At 42.5% G+C, this 16,386-nt stretch overlaps 2 protein-coding genes across 3 annotated transcripts in view; one reads left to right on the top strand and one right to left on the bottom strand.

Moving 5' to 3' along the window:
• Myo61F (unconventional myosin 61F) overlaps window positions 1–7,901 on the top strand; it is a 151,842-nt gene extending 143,941 nt beyond the window's left edge. For both annotated transcript variants that reach the window (XM_089573744.1, XM_089573743.1), the window contains exons 27-31: window positions 1,851–1,992; window positions 3,857–3,927; window positions 4,579–4,682; window positions 5,184–5,283; window positions 7,298–7,901. In XM_089573744.1, the coding sequence (XP_089429870.1) occupies window positions 1,851–1,992; window positions 3,857–3,927; window positions 4,579–4,682; window positions 5,184–5,283; window positions 7,298–7,327 (447 nt within the window). In that variant the 3' untranslated portion in view covers window positions 7,328–7,901. The remainder of the gene's footprint in view (window positions 1–1,850; window positions 1,993–3,856; window positions 3,928–4,578; window positions 4,683–5,183; window positions 5,284–7,297) is intronic.
• A 4,629-nt stretch (window positions 7,902–12,530) lies between these two features.
• Window positions 12,531–16,357, bottom strand: LOC149363808 (mitochondrial import inner membrane translocase subunit Tim22). Its single transcript, XM_089573742.1, has 4 exons — window positions 16,134–16,357; window positions 15,432–15,625; window positions 12,975–13,047; window positions 12,531–12,692 (listed from the first exon to the last, which is right to left on the bottom strand). The coding sequence occupies exons 1-4, from the start codon at window positions 16,348–16,350 to the stop codon at window positions 12,616–12,618; spliced, it is 561 nt and encodes a 186-aa protein (XP_089429868.1). The 5' UTR covers window positions 16,351–16,357; the 3' UTR covers window positions 12,531–12,615.
• Between the last annotated feature and the right edge of the window lie 29 nt (window positions 16,358–16,386).

Here is a 16,386-nt window from a genome sequence, read left to right as displayed (position 1 = left end):
ACTGCCATATTTGAGTGATGACATTGTAAGAAAGTTACAGTAAGTGACAGTGTAGTTATGAGTGCAGAATTATAAAAAATTGGAGGATGCTTAGTCTTCGTCTTTAAGAGTGGGACGCGACATCCAGCATTGCCAAGGAGTCCACGAAACACCATCACCTGCTTGGCGGGACACGGTGCCGTAAGGGAAGGAAAATGAAATTAAAATTGGTTTTAAAGGGGCTGCGAAACACTGCCTGGGGGAATACCGGCTATACTTCAGGTGGGTTCTTTATGTCACACAGATGCTGACTTAAAAAGAATTACAGGAATCGATGCACAGGAAAGGAAGTTATTCAGTGAAGAAATTTCAAAATACAAGCAAACAAAACGCTGCCCTCAACTCGATTTTGGCGGGGCTTCCCACTCCTATTTCGCTCTCCCAATGATGGCACATGGCGCGACCAATCAAAACAGCCAGCCAGAGCACGTCGTGGAAGTTTGCACTCCATGGTTGCCTGCTCTCTGTAACTCGTTCTTGCTGAGACTGGCAGCGTTGTTTCCATGCCAGAGCGCCCCTGGTGGTGTGTTTTTATTTTACTTGCTTTGCAGGGCTTTTATCTAAGACAAGCAAGTTGTTTTTGTTGATCTAATATAAAACGCAGATAGGTGACAAAATGTGTCTCTATTTATTCACACAATTTGCAGTATGTTTACTGTTTGTCCGGTCATCAAGCTCGCGCCAGGTGATGTCATATCCGGTGCTAAAAACCCGCCACTGTGTGGCGACACCATCAGAGCCATGAAGATGTTTTTGGGAGGACATTAAAGTATTAAAAAATGGAATATAAGCGGTATTACCGATGATAATAGCACCATTATAACTCACTGTATGCAATCAACAGGCAAAACAGTTAACTAAGATTGTGTTTCTGGGCCCCTTTAAGGAAACGAGGAAGAGGTCCTGGTGGTGGGAAGGAAAATGAACTGAAAATTGGTTTTAAGGAAAGGAAATACACCTGTCTCTCATATCACAGTACAGGCCTCTAAAGCACCCTTCTAAGACAACACCCTATTTACTTGAGGTGCTTTTGTTCATTCCAAAAGCTGTTTCTCTCTCACTCTGGAGGCCCTGGTTCAATTTATCAACTCGACCAATTTCCTACTCGGTTTTACTTATTAATGCATCTGGGATTTTTAGCTCATGGCCCCCGATGCCTACGACTACAGACAACACCGACGACAACACCGCCTTTTCTGCGACATGGGGCCCTTAAAGCTGTCGCGTTAAAATAAGCCTTCCATACAAGCTTCACGAAATTTCAAATAGAATGCTAGTATTTGCCACTGGTGCAGTACATACTTGCAGTCATAACAGTAGCGCACATAACCTCATTCTTCGTGTAAATAACAAGATAGTATTAACAGGCCTAATGCAGTATGTGGGCATAGTTGATAATATTTGCTAAAACTTTGGGTAGCTCACAATGTGACAAGTCACAATGTGTCTTTCTCTATGGACTGGCCACAGTGTCAATTGAGTCATGAATGCACCACATCACCTTATGACTGAAAGTCATAATGAAAGTTGCAGTTTCATGACTAGTTGAGAATAAAAGGCATTTTAGATATGGTGATTTTGCCAGGTAAGACAAAACTGTGATGCTAGCTTACTTGCATTTTTGCTTTCAGTACAAGAGTGAGCGAGCGAAAAACTTTTACTTGCTCATAAATGAAGTTCTAGAAGCAATAACAGCTGCAAATGTTTACATGACCTCTCCAAGCCCTTTCTCCTGCAGATGGGCACATTCACAAACAAGCACTCGAAACTGCACACAGATGAAATCACTCACTTGTATCTCCTGCATGCAGTACTGCCTGGAGGTGACAAAGTACGACCGACATGGCTACAAGCCTCGTGACCGAGTGCTCATCCTGACTGACGCAGCCCTCTACTTGCTAGACCGAAAGGATCTCCGCTCCAAGCATCGCATTCCCCTGAAGTCGCTTGAAGGTTGGGGCCATTTTTCCTTGTTCCTCTCTGCTTTGTTTCCAGAAATTTTATTTTACCACTAAGATTTGTGCAAAATCAGTGATGTGATGGCTCTACCTTGTACACTACTACTTTCTTTCAGATGTTAAAAAGCATGGCTGATGTAAACTTTACTAGCTTTTAGAGTTGTGATTTAGTATGTAGGTGGATACATTAATGATTGCAAATAAATTGGAACTTTTGTGGTCTAATGTCTCAAAGCGACACGTAGGCTATGAGGGACGTCGAAGTGTTGGGCTCAGGATTAATTTAGATGACCTGGGAGAGTAGAAGTGTGTGATGAGAGGCATTCGTTGGTAAGGCATTCTGAAGACATAAAACTACGCAGGAGACAGGATACAGAAAAGATGCAGATGACCTGGGGTTCTCCGTGTGCTGACATTGTACAGCACATCGGAGCTCTTTTGTGTCTAACTATGACCTAAACACAATTGTGCCCAAACAGAAAATGTGCGCGTGTAAATAAGATGAAGTTAGCTACATTTTACTCCACATGAAGCGTTGAATAAAATGGTGCAATAACATAGATAAGTTGAGCAGCGGTCAAAAACTCCCATAGTGGACATGGTCGCATCGAACAGCTTACCACAGTAAGGGCATGGTCTGTGTGTATTGTGCCAAAAGGCTTTTAAGCTAGAAATTCTTGAAGTAGCTTTCAAAGAAAATGCGAAGCAGTAAGTAGCAATGGAATGAACAAATTCATTGACTTTAGCTTTACTGTTAATCATGAGTAAATATTTCCATACTTGTACTTAAGGAGGGATGCAGTTTTCAGCAGCAAAAAATTAAAAATTTTTTGTACCTATCTTACATTTTTTTATTTCCTGATGTATTTACATAAAATTTTTTGAGCCTATTAGAAATAATTTTTGACTACTCTGACAAAAATTTCACTCTTATATCTTGAGAAAATTGTTTTTTAATATATGTAATTTTACTATGAATCTTGCACAAAGGCAGCAGAGTTAAGAAAATGTGGCAGGAGGCTGGTTAAACACTCATTGCATTCCTACTGGTGAGCTACAGGTCAAGACATTCTTACAATTTTTTTTTTTGCAAAGCACAAATTTTTGTTTTGAATTTTGTGATGCAGTTTCCATTGACATATCTACAGTGAGAAGAAAATTCTATACAAGAAATTTAAAATTCAAAAATTTGAAAAACAAAGATTGTCTTGATCTGTAGTATGGCCCTAGGAAGGCAACAAAATAAACGAGGTCAAAATGGATAAAGTAGTCGTCAAGAAATCTACTTCATAATTTAAGCATCTAGTCAAAGAACCGAAACAAAGAAAAATGCCAATTTTTCATGGATTTCTCTATATTGCAGAGCCACCGCAGTTCCTGAAACAATTTTTTACAGTACTTCCCGGTCGATTTCAGCAATGAAACTTCAAGGCAGCATAAAAAATGAAGCATACAAGCAGATACAACAGTTATCAACAAATCAATTTTCTGGTCATTTTTCAGGTTTTTATAGCCACGTGCCCCCTTAACAACCAAAAGAATTTTCATAAACTTTTAGCAAAGCAGCTGAATGAACTGCAACTTTTCTGGCCTAAAATTGAAGGCTTTGTGTAGCAAGCAAAAAACATCAATCACACGATATAAACACGAGTGCAGGAATTCTGTCGCGTTGCTCCACATATATAGTGATGCAGTCCTGTCTTGTAAACAGTACACATAATCTTTATATATATAAGTGCGACCCTGCGGACCACTGATGTATGTAATATTTGAAGAAGCCATCAAAGGGACAAACTAAACTTGAATCTAGGTTTAACCGTGAAATTTCAGACCGATCACACTTTCTTTTGTGCCCGCAGGAATCACGGTCAGCAGCCTGACAGATGGCCTGGCATTGTTCAGGATACCGCAAGAAATGAAGCAGGACAAGGTAAATGCTTCCTAAAGATCATTTTGCACAAAATCTAGTTCATACAGTTTTTCACTAGCCGGCACAAGTGCAACATGCCAGAGAAGAAAGAAATCTTCCCTAAAAGGCAGCTTCCAAACTTTATATTACCAAGCAGCAACTACATGCATTGTATCAAGACTGATTTACCAAGGCTGGTCAAGCAACTTAGGCACAAAAATTTGCGCAGCCAGATCTTCGACATGCTTGACTAAAGTGGTAGACAGCATTCTTACAACACAGCCATTTTTTGGATTATGGCAATACACATACTCTGTCTCTGTTCATAACAAATTCTGTTTTAGATAGGTGCTTATAATTAGAATACGCTAGATGAAGCATTAAAAGTTCTGCAGTTTACTGATTTCAGTGTACTGACACAATATACACCTAGAAATCTTTTCTAAAAGACTGAAAACTGCTATGGCAAAGTTCCTTCAAGCAGTTTGGGTACAGTATATCACTTGAAGTATTGCACAGTCTGATGGGACAAGATTGTATTTGTGTGTATATGGCCGCAGGAGATGAATAAGGCCACAAAGAGGTTGGCAGCTTGTATGCTTCACAATCAGTGGTTGTTGCTTCCCACACACCTTTTATTTGCATCATAACCTGTTCTTGCATCTTGTGCAGGGTGACCTCATACTGGACATGGGCCCCCACATGATCGAAGCAGTGTCTAAGATCGCCATGGCCTATGGCCACCGAAACATTGTCTCCGTTGACAAGAACAACTGGTGAGCATCCGCCTTGGTTCTGCTAGGTTTGCAACACTGAAAGCTCCCTTCTAAACAAGTTGCACATTTCACACAGCCTGAGCATTAATGCAAAGCTTGTATGATAAAATAAAGGGTGTCGTGACCTAGGAATTCAACTTTTGTCACAAAGTGCTGAGTTCTTGAAGTGCACCGTGCATGAAGAAAGCTAAAGTTGCAGATTTACTTTAACTGATACACTGCCTTGGAAAAAAGCATTCCATATCAGATACATTAACCTAAAGAACTGCTGCTAGATCTTTACGTCTCTTTCGCAAGTAGTTCAGGAAAAAAAAACACTTGAATAACTTGGGCAAGTGCAGCTATGACTTTGATCTTTTTAGCTGCAATGCTTGATATGTGTGACAATGTCGTAATCTGAGCTAGGCAGAGAAATTCATTAATGCACAGTGTTTGTGCTGTAAAGTATAATCTTTGTATTTTCATAGTAAAACCTGTACGATTTGACTTCTGGATTTTCAGTGTGGACCACAGGCTCTGTGGTGGCAAGCAAGGAACAATAGACTTCAACATGGGAGCTAATCCCGAGATCATCAAGGGAAAGAACGGCCACCTCATAGTGGTAAGCCACTGGTCAATCCCTCTCAAAAGCGCATGTGATGGCAGAAAATAGAATGGTAGAATTCTGCAGAATTGTAGGATAGAACTGCCATGATTTTGAAAACTGTAAAACACACCACAGCTAGTAAAGCTGACAGTTAGTGGAGATCAGAACTGATACTTGAGCAGCTGTCATTGGCTTATTCCCTTCAGACATGCATTACGTTCCATTATTGAGAGAAATGTGAAAATATATGGAACCTCCTTTCTCACAAAAATAGCACGATTGGATAAAAAACTTTAGGAATTCACCCTTTGCGCACACTTACTCACTCATGAAATATGAGCCCTATTCTTCAAAAAAAACACATTTATGTCCAAATAAATATATTCCTTATCATCCGAAGGTGTTTGTGCAATAAAAACTGAGCTATTGTGCTCTTTAGTGAAACATTCCATGGCGTTAGAGAGAGAAGGAAAAAAGTTTACAGATGATTACAATAGCCGGTAATGCGAAATTTGAGCTCAGCTCTTCGTGGCTGGCAGGTGGCTTGTTAAGCTGCTAGCCACCCTGTGGGTTCTTCGCGTGGCAGCCACCTTCCAGGTGACATTTCGCTCTGGTACTAGGACAACCGGCTACGCCGACAACACAGACACTGACGACTATGAAGACTACGACGTGGAAGCCAGGAATGCGTGCCTAAGAGCTGCGCTCTAAGAATTTACAGTACCAGACAGCACTTCCTAGGCGCGTCGCAGAACTTCATGATGTCCATCTTTATTTCTTGTTTTTGATCCTACACATCTGTCCAGCAGGGATTCAGTAAATGAAACAACATTTACTGTTCATGTTAGAATGCAGTCATATATGGCTGCAAAACTAGCATTTAATTTTTCGTTATTGATAATTTCTAAGAATGTATATTATCACTAGGGCCCGGAAATTTAGGCACTAAAGAACCCCGAAATAAGCAGGCATCTAGGCTCTAACAAACACTGAAATAGGCTCTATAAAGCAAAAATAGGCGCTTTGAATAATACTCTTTATTCAGAAGTACAAGATTTATAAGTCAAGCATGGAGCGTACGGAGTCCTCAACTGAAGCAATAAAGCACATTCTCAGGTTTCCGAACGTGAAGCTCCTTCGGTTTTCGCTAAGCATAGATTTTTACCTTAAAAGGCTTCTTTTGAAATCGCATGAACTTAGTGGCGCGAACCTAAAACATGAGAGTTGATAAACGCCTTCAGGTGATGTGGCCGTATGCATAGAAAGACTCTTATTTGGGAAATTGTTTCTAGGCATCTATTTTTTCTACCAATTGTTGCATCTTTGTAGAAGCAGTAGCGCAACTTCCAGTCCTCGAAGTGCTGCGGTACTTCTGCCACTACCTTCAGCGATTCATCTATTGAGAGTCCAGCCTTTTCCAACTTTGTCATTCTTTCCGTCAATGTTGAGAAGATTGCACTAATGTATGTCAGGTCTCTTTCCAAACTCGCCGCTTGCTACACTTCGAGATAAACACTTCGTTACACTACGTTCAAGTTACAATTCAAGAAAAACGTTCGGCGAGACCCGCGCCTTTTGTGCGTGCATCGGCGCGTGCCTTTCACCATACATAGACACATGTCTCAAAATTGAAAAACGTCACCGAGGACCGAAGTGCCGGATTTAGGCATTTATAGGCAAAAATTGCGGTTAAATAGGTAGAATTTCCTAAAAAATGACAAAAAGGCAGGCAAGTGCAAAAATCCCTTGTTTAGGCATTTATAGGCATTTTTAGGCAAATGCCTAAATTTCCGGGCCCTAATTATCACATACCAATCAAGTGTACTGTACCGCGATTGTTTATATTTATACGAATTGTTTATCAATTAAATTGTGTTTCTTCCTGTCCTCCTTTCAACATGTTTTGCTCTAATTTTGCACAGGATATACCGCTGAGTTTCTTGAGCATGAGCCCTCAGCTGGTACTAATATACCAATACACTCAACTCAATAACTGGAGCCAATGTGGGGTTGAAAACTGTCCTTGCAGGTTGCCCTAGCCGCACCAGAGCAGTGCTGACCCACTGCACCACAGCGACTTCCCAGAGTCATCGAGCACCCAAGCTTTCTGCATGAAGAGGAGGCCACGGTGGACTTGCCAACACCGTTCGAGACTTTATAGTGATGCACCGCTGCACACTGCCTAGTTGCCGAAGAGCACGTGTCTTATCGCCTCTGCGTGCCTTGTTCTGTTAGAGTTCAGCACTTATTTTTGTTAGCATACAAAGTGTACAAAACGACATGCATACATCTCTCTACCGCTCTTAACACACTTCCTTTTTGTCAAGTGCCATGACTTCCCTTGCAATGTTGTACGTATTAAGTGATGAAATGAGAAAGCTATGCATACTTAAGTGAAGCAGTTGTCGTGTTAACGACCTAACCGTGTTAGGTTTTCTGGAATGCATTGTACTGTTGACAATCGCTTGGACATGCATTTGAAAAAGAGTAATTGTTATTAAAGACATTGATGGCGCAGTAATATTTAAGATGAATAATGAGGAAGATACTGTGATATAATCATGACATCGATTGTCTGCTGTTAATCTGTTTATTACTTTTTTTTTGCAATAAAAACTCTTCACGCACTGTCATTTGATTCTGTCCTGGAGCAGTGACGCATAGCTCAGAACAATGTACAGCAATTATTGCATTTAGTCAGTGCACACAAATGAGGTAAAATGAAGGTGACCTAATGCTCTGACCTTTTTTTCGTCAACATTTTTTTTGATGTCATGCACGGTACACTAGGCTGTTGTTGGTTAATTATCGAAGGTGAACCTGACCTCTGTCTTCCCTTCCCTCTCCTTCAAGAACAAAAAAGGAAACGGATGCGCCTCTTTGCCAATAAATCTGGGCAAGGAGAGAATCGAGGTAAAGGGGACACTCCAATTTTTCATTCTTTGCGAAAATCACTTTTATGTCTTTTTCTGGTTATGTTGATGCTTGCCCAGCAGCAAAAGCATTCATTTCTGAAAAAATTCGATTTGCTAATTTTACCATCACTCTTTTCAAAGTTAAGTCTATTATCAAAATGACTCGGAGATCGCCATTTAAATGTGAACAGCACTGTAACCTGATCTGAGTGATTACAGTCTTGATGCAGCGAAGTTTTGGTTCTGAAAATGGCCGGTGGTAGCAATACCTGTATTTCATTTTTCAGCCTTCCTAGCGTCATTTCAGTGAAAGTAGTGTCTCTGTCATTATAGATACAGACCAACTTGAGTTTGTCCTTGGAGCCCATTTAATGCACGTCACATGATAAAACATCGCTTGAATACATTTCATAGGGCCTTGAACAACGGGTCCTGTTAATGTTGCTGTTTGATCATTTTTTTTAATTGCTCCAGCTTTTGTGCAGCCTTCACACAACTGCATAGATGAACATCCCACTATAGTAAACTCGCATATAATAAAGATACGGGTATAGTAAAGTGAAAGTAAGGTCACATTTCCCCTTCTACTGATGACTGTGCATTTTTTTGGTGCGCTAGCACTTATAGTGGCCATTGCTCGCATTTAGTCTGTTTGTTTTGTGGCATGCAACTCACTTGCCCATGAGTGGTAGGCAACCTGCCCAAGTGTGCGTGCAGGGCAGGCGAGCAGGGCAGCAGGTATAGGGCGTTCATGAAATTCGTATTACCAGTACCATTAATTTATATAGGCATCAAAATGTATGCACGTCTCTCTAGTTGTCTTGGAATATAAAAACTGTGTTCTATATAGCACCGCGCAGCACCGCTAGGGGAAAAAAACAAAAATGTCAGCATCCATCGAAAAACTCGAAGCACGTGCAGTGATCAGCTTTTTGTATTTGAAGGAACACGATGCCAAGAAGATTCATGTTGAGCTGGTGGCGGTGTACGGTGAAATACCCCAGCCTATGACACTGTTATCAAATGGCGCAGATAATTTAAGTGCAGTCAAACAAGCCAGGATGACGAAGAACACAGTGGCTGACTGTCACTCGCTGATGAACCACAGATTACTGCAGAAGTGGAGGCTCTAGTGCTCACTGACCGGCATATAACTGTTCAAGAAATAGTGAAACAGGTTAATGTGAGTGTAGGTTCAGTGCACAACATCCTTCACAACAACCTGCAAATGACAAATGTCGCCACGCGCTGGGTTCCACGATTGGTGACTCCACACCGGCTTCATCAGCACAGGTGACAGCGACACGTGCCGCCTCTTTAGGCTACGAAATTTTGCCCCATCCCCCATATTCACCTGACCCCTCACTTAGTGACTTCTTCCTCTTCCCTCGTATGAAGAGCACATTGTGTGAAAAACATTTTTGGGACGACGACGAAGATTTTGCTGGAGTGGAACTCTTCCTGAACTCAGAAAAGGGGAAGTTCCACAGGGATGGTCTGCAGCAGTTCGTTCATCGTTGGCAGAAGTGCGTGGCCAGGGGAGGAGAATATGTAGGAAAAGATTAAACTCCCGCCCGAGTTTCATTCCTTTATCTGTGTTTCTTCTTGGCAATAATACAAACTTTAGCAGCGCCTCTCGTATATATACTTGGGCAGTTTGCCCACCACATGTGGGCAGGCGATCAGCCTGCACACCGTGTCAGATGGCAGCTTAATTAAAGATGAGAGGCTGCTCTGGAAGAACAACCTGGATCGCAACCCAACCCAAGCAACCCAAACCCCTTCGATGGCAGCACCTGCCATAGAAGGGCAGTGGCGCATCGCTTAACCGCTGCACCACTGCACCAGGAGTGGTAGGAAGGTTCCCAGGGATCTATGAATGTAGAGAATGACCAATTCCGCATATACGAACATTAACCTGTTAGCGCTATCTGAACAACTGCCATCCGCGAACACTGGATCTGAACACTGGAACCGAAGTGAAAACAGAACTGCTAGCATACCTAATTCATATCTGACCTAACTACGCAAATCGACCATAATTTTTTTTGTTTATAGTAGAGATCTTTCGTAAATATACAATTATAGTAAAGAGCATTTGGATATGGCAACGCACCTCCTGCGGAATAAAGACATCGCAGCATGCATGCAGTCGAGAACATATCAGAGCAACACGCACATAACAGTGTAATCGCAAGGCCAACAGGCAAAGGCAAATAAACGTGGACAAAAACATGGTACTCTTCGAGATGGCTTTACTACCGAGCTCGTACAAACTTTTCCAAGGCCTTGGTGCTGTGAGACAAAGCATGTGGCGCACACCATAAAAAAAAAAAATCGAAGCGACATTCAAGCTCTGCCTTAAGAGTATGATGCGATAGCTTTAATGGATTAATGTCAATATATGCAGAATTCGTCATTCTCTACTTCAGATTCATATTGGATTGGAAAACGTTTATTGTCAGCACTGAGCCCTAGTGGGCATTATACTACGTGGCTTTGAGCCCATGGCTCTTGGCGACCTTGTGAGCCCACTCAGTGGCCCGGGACTTGCGTCAACGGGTCTGAGCTGGCCAGTATAGCCTCCCACCGCTCTAGAGAAGGGACTGGTAGTAGGTCCGCCGGTGGCAGCGTCTTTTTGCAGCTCCATAAAATGTGGTCATATCCGGCAATCTCGCCGCATTGTTTGCAAGATTCATAGATTCCCGAGAGTCCTCGTACCACTCCTGGTACAGTAGTGCAGCAGTTAAGCAATGCACCACTGCTCTGCGATGGCAGGTGCTGCCACCTGTGGGGCTTGTGCGACCCAGGTTGCTCTTCGCCAGCAACCTCTCGCGATCAATAATTAATTTAATTGCCACCTGCCACGGTGGTCAGTTTGCCCACTATCCGGTGGGCAGGTTGTCATGACACCACAAGGTCACGTGACCTAGGTGGCACACCTGCCTCCCAGGTTGCTTCTCTGGGGATTTTTCGTGGATTTTTCGCTCGCAGTCAATGATGCCGACAACACCGGACTGTCTGCGACACGAACTCATAAACACTATCACGTTAAAAGAAAATCTTGCCATGGATATGGAAAGAAGGTCGCATAGGCCACTGATAAAGGAAAGGCAGTAAAAGCAGCGAGGAGTAGGGAAGGGCAAATGAAAGGGGCAAACAGTCGCCATGCTGGGCAACACTAAGCACGAAGCAGCAGTGGCAAAGAACAGAGGCACAGCGGCACTGCATGCGAGGTTTTGCACATTTGATTGTCGCACATGCATTTCTTGACTATTTCCTTTTAAAAATGATACTGTAGCTGAAGAAGATGATGCAGCGTTCATGCAAAGGTTTCATTTTCATATAGACTTGTACTACCCTTTTGCATTATATTTGTGCAAATACAGCGTTTTCACAAGACAGACGAAATTTGAAATGTGATAACATAACATGCGGCGAGTGAAATTAATTCACTAGCACATATTGGGATAAGAGTAGGATAGAAAGCATTTTGAGGTGTTTCTTTACTAACCCAACATAATGTGTTTAGTAAGCAGCTGAACTACCAGATGGCGTCCTTGGAGCCTTGCCATCACCGAGAACTGATAAAGACATTGACATTGTAAAGAAACTATGGGGGTTGGATCGCTTGCGCTGCCGGGTACCGATCGTTGATACAATGTATATAAGCTCTTCCCTGGCCTGGGGCTTGGCTCATCTGGGATGCAATGATTGGGAAATCAGTCTCTGACCCCACCTTGTGGAGTGAAAACTACCACGCGCCATGACGCTCTTTGGCCAAGACAGCCCTTGTGCCATAAAGATTCATAATCATCATGTCTCTGATAGTTAAGATTTTTTCTCTCCCAAGTGACCTTACTACAGAGAGGTACTACTGTATGATTTTGTAAATTTTCTCACAGAAGTTTCTCTCAACACAAGTGGTTAGAATACTGGGTTGTACGAGAGGATGTCAGTGCCAAGAATAAACTATTAATAAAGCAAGCATAAATCTAATTAGCAAAGAAGTATTTATTAGGCACCTCAAAGACCATTTTCAGAAATTCTGCACGCAATACCTTCAGGAATGGTTCAGTTACTAGCTTTGGCCTTTTCTACCATAGCTTTTTTTGTGACGAGTGAATGTTTGCATAACTGACCAAAGATGCTAGCAACTCTCGCACTCTCAAGAAAGCCTGTTGAGTTTAAAGAACAGAATGTACCAAACACATGTCGCATTCAGGCCCAGTGTTGCTTTAATCTACAATGTTTCATCTCTTAAAAACATAGTGCACCTTGCAGGGGTGGCACAAGGTGGTATTAAGACCATAACTTGTGCCACCAAAGACGAATGAATCTGAGGTGTCAGCATTTCTAATGAATTTTTTTCTTTTATATTCATATTTACATAGTGCTTCCTAGGGTATGTACAAAATAGCTTGACTAGAGGTCATCGTAGGTAGTAGTCAATCAACGTAGAAAACGCTGCAAATCCTGCTGCACCAAGGAGACCAGGTTTCAGGCCAGCTGTAAAGACAAGCCGAGGTAAGTATCATACCATGAATTGGAGTGTTGCTGGACTAACAAACATTCCTCTGCCACAGCACAGCTTCTTGCACCATTCTTCTAAAGAAAAACTGCCATGTTCTAGGCCCATTAAAAGTGCCTCAAAAGTGCTTGTATTCCAGACTCTGCATGCATATTTTCTACCTACAGGTCTTGGCTTGTTAGCTCAAGTGATGTGCCTTAGACAAAAAAAACCTGAACCTAAATACTTTACACGCCTCAAATAAGTGCTGTCACACCTACCTCGAAATCCTATCAGTCCTCCAGTCAAGGCACCTGCCATAGTGCCGTTCTTCCAGTCTGTCTTTGCACGATGCTGGAAAGAAAAAAGTAAGAAGACTTGTTCATTTCGTAAACACTTTCACACTACAACTTTGGTGCTGAAGACTGCTCACGCCTTGGTGCAAACCTTGCAACTAACATGGATGTAAATGTCGGCTGCTTCAATTTGGAGCTCATGCAGAACTTTTCCTTCTCTTTTCCATAATAGAAGTTTCTTTTAAATCAGAAATGATGTGGCATCAGTTAACCTCTGTAGTGTCTTGAGTCTATCTGTAAAAATACTTTCTTCTTGAGTAAGTATTTTCTTCATTCCAGGGTCAGCTTCTCCTGTGTGCCAATCATTCGCATCTGTATAAAACTATATTGTGCTCAATTACAAAGAAGCTTGGATGAGCCCTGGGCTATGATGACAAGGCCTGTTGTGCTTGGCCTTAAGAGGCTCTGGTTCAGCCAATACGTGCACATCTGTGAAATCTTGACAATTACAGTAACAATCTATACAGCTTTCAGAGAAGGCAAACAAGCAAATCAAAAGTGAAGAAAATATATTTCAGCAACGGTTTTTGAAAAGCATACTCATAGCTTTTTGATAAGTGCCTCACAATTACTGTGCTTGCCAAAACCAAGTAAACTGAAGCATGCTGTGCAACATTAATGTGTTGTTACTCTTTCTTCTCTTTTGCTGGATGATCCATTAAAATGCTGTGTTGCTCTCTTCATAGATTCACATGTCTCGATAGCGTCGCAAAAGTTGGCACTCATTCTGTCTGAATACTGCATGAAAAAGACACAATGCTGGAAAAAAATGATTTGATGCCCGAAAGGTAGATAGATGCCTTTTCTCAGCATTTCTTCCCTAGAAAAACGAGGCTGGAAATCACTTGTACTCATTAGAAAAACTGGTGGGTTATCAACAGCACAGGATTTAAATAGAGCACCATGCACAATGCACACACAGGAGGCATTTGGTTTGGTTTGATTTATGGGGGTTCAACATTCCAAAGCAACTCAGGCTATGAGGAACGCCTTAGTGAAGGGCTCCAGATACTTCGACCACCTGGGGTTCTTTAATGTCCACTGACATCGCACAGTACATGGGCCTCTAGAACTTCGCCTCCATTGAAATCCGACCACAACGGCTGAAACTGAACCCACGTCTTTCGAGTCAGCAGCCGAGCATCACAACCACTGAACCACCGCGGCGGGACAGGGGGTGTTTGGTTGTGCCACTAGGTTATTGCTACAGCTGTACTAGCACAACAGCAATGTAAAGACAACAGTTCTGCTCTGTTTATCCTCTCACTGCCATATTTGCTGTTGTGGGACTCCTTTGCAGAAAACTATGATTATTTACGAAAACAAACCAACACTCACTAAGATGACAATGCATAAGGCTCTCAAGAACACCACACTGTTCATGTCAGTGAGCGGATGGAGACGAGACTTTGTGTGCAATGGAATGATACTGGTGGTTAGTAGCATTTTCTTTTTTTTTTTTTTTTTAAGGAAAGGAAATTGCTCAGTAGCTGTCTCACTTCTCGGCGGATGCCTCAACCACGCCACAAGGGAAGGGAAGATGGTGGGAGTAAACGAAGAAAGAGAGAAAGGGGTGCCATAGTGGAGGTCTCTGGAATAATTTCGACCACCTGGAAATCTTTAATGTGCACCGACATCGCACAGCATACAGGTGCCTCTTGAGTTTCGCCTCCGTCAGAATGCGGTAGAATCACCTTGTTTGGATGTATCACATTAAGCTTGTCTTTTTCTGTCGTAAATTCTTTGCTGCTCTTCCGTCATTGCCGTTAAGCTCCCCACTATTATTTCCTTTGTTTCAGGTCTCATTTCTTTTGAAATTCACTACTTAGAATTTATGTATGTCTTTTTGTCAGTCCACAAACACGAGGGTTAATGACATCCTAGTCGAAATAAAGTGGAAGAAATGGGCTTGGGCAGGGCATGTAATGCAAAGGCAAGATAACTGCTGTTCGTTAAGGGTAACGGAGTGGATTCCAAGAGAAGGCAAGTGTAGCAGGGGACGGGAGAAAGTCAGGTGGGTGGATGAGATTAACAACTGGCAAAGGATAGGGCTAATTGGAGAGACATGGGAGAGGCCTTTGCCCTGCAGTGGGTGTAGTCAGGCTGATGATCATGATGGTGTAGTTGCAACACAGCTGCATGGGTGTGTCACTTGATCCTGCCTGTATTTCTTCATTTTTGCATCTTGTGTTTGCATTACAGTGGTCAGGTTCGCGTTTCATTTGACATTGATAGTATCGTAGCACAAGACTTTAAATTGGTAGTTGAAAGAGGTTGACTTCATTATAACGTATGTTCGTTGTATGCGTCTGATATGAGTTTGAACCAAAACGGAAACTTTAATGCAAGAAACGTCCCATTTCGGCTCCTTGCCGCCCTTACCGATTCAATAGTGCATTCAATGGCTGCGAACATGGCACCGACGATGGCGAAATTTTTGGCGTACGACACAGATTTCGACTTCATATCCGCGAACACCTGCCGCACTGTCATCTTCGCTGGGTCCACACCACCGCCAGTGATGTTAGGGTCCACGCTGGCCGAGAAAAGTCCCAACGCCGCACCGAACGCGCCACCTGCATAAAACAGGGCACTGCCGTTTGAAAGTCGTTGCTAAACAGACCAGTCAGACATCTGCACCAAATTTTGGGAACACCATTATTATTTTTTTTTCTCTGGTGGGGTTTGCAACACACACTTCCTTAACATTACTGCTTCTTTTCAACCAGCTCAAGGCGAGGTGCTAAATACAATTTGTGAGAATTGAGGACTTTATGTATGGCGATGAATTCTTTGCTCCTAGAACTAAACGTACCGCAACAGAAATGAGTAGATTCTCAGAGCACAGACTAAACGTTGCTACAATGGTTCTGGTGTTTATATTCACGACGAGTAGGCAAGCCAAGGTCACCGTATCAGGCAGTTAATTTTTTTTTCTTGTACGTTTGAACAGATGGAGATCAATTTATTTCAGGCCACTTTTAAGTGACACCCACTCAGGTTACGTTGTAAGGGGTGCACGCGTGGCACAAAGATCAAAGCCGGCTGAACAATCTCGCAGTCAAACTGCGAAGCATTGCTAACCGAGAACACAGCTGATGCCGGTCTTGAAGGCGCAGCTTTCGAAGACGGCTTCCACGCGCAGTTCATCCTTCGTTTTGATTTTGTGCGGGAAGAGCCCCGGCGGAAATACGACGTTTTCCTTGACTCGCTTGTTCGGTCCGATGAGCAAGTTCATTAATTCTGAGAAATTTATCTCTCGCACATTAGTCGGCGTGCTCACATTGCTGCTGGAATCCATTTTTAAATGTACACACCGTTGCCAGCGTCTCTGTTG

The sequence above is a fragment of the Amblyomma mixtum genome, chromosome 2, assembly GCF_055824585.1.
Source record: "Amblyomma mixtum isolate Tamu chromosome 2, ASM5582458v1, whole genome shotgun sequence".
In the NCBI taxonomy this organism is placed as follows: Eukaryota; Metazoa; Arthropoda; class Arachnida; order Ixodida; family Ixodidae; genus Amblyomma; species Amblyomma mixtum.
Note: the sequence above shows the minus strand (reverse complement) of the source record. Positions and strands in the feature narration are given on the sequence as shown.

What these genes read in the sequence shown, in the direction of transcription:
- LOC149363808 (XM_089573742.1), bottom strand. Translation starts at nt 16,350, where the DNA reads ATGGATTCCAGCAGCAATGTGAGCACGCCGACTAATGTGCGAGAGATA. An exon ending in CGGCATCAGCTGTGTTCTCG is followed by an intron (nt 15,626 to 16,133) that starts GTTAGCAATGCT and finishes TGTTTTATGCAG; the next exon opens with GTGGCGCGTTCGGTGCGGCG. An exon ending in TTGAATGCACTATTGAATCG is followed by an intron (nt 13,048 to 15,431) that starts GTAAGGGCGGCA and finishes TTTTCTTTCCAG; the next exon opens with CATCGTGCAAAGACAGACTG.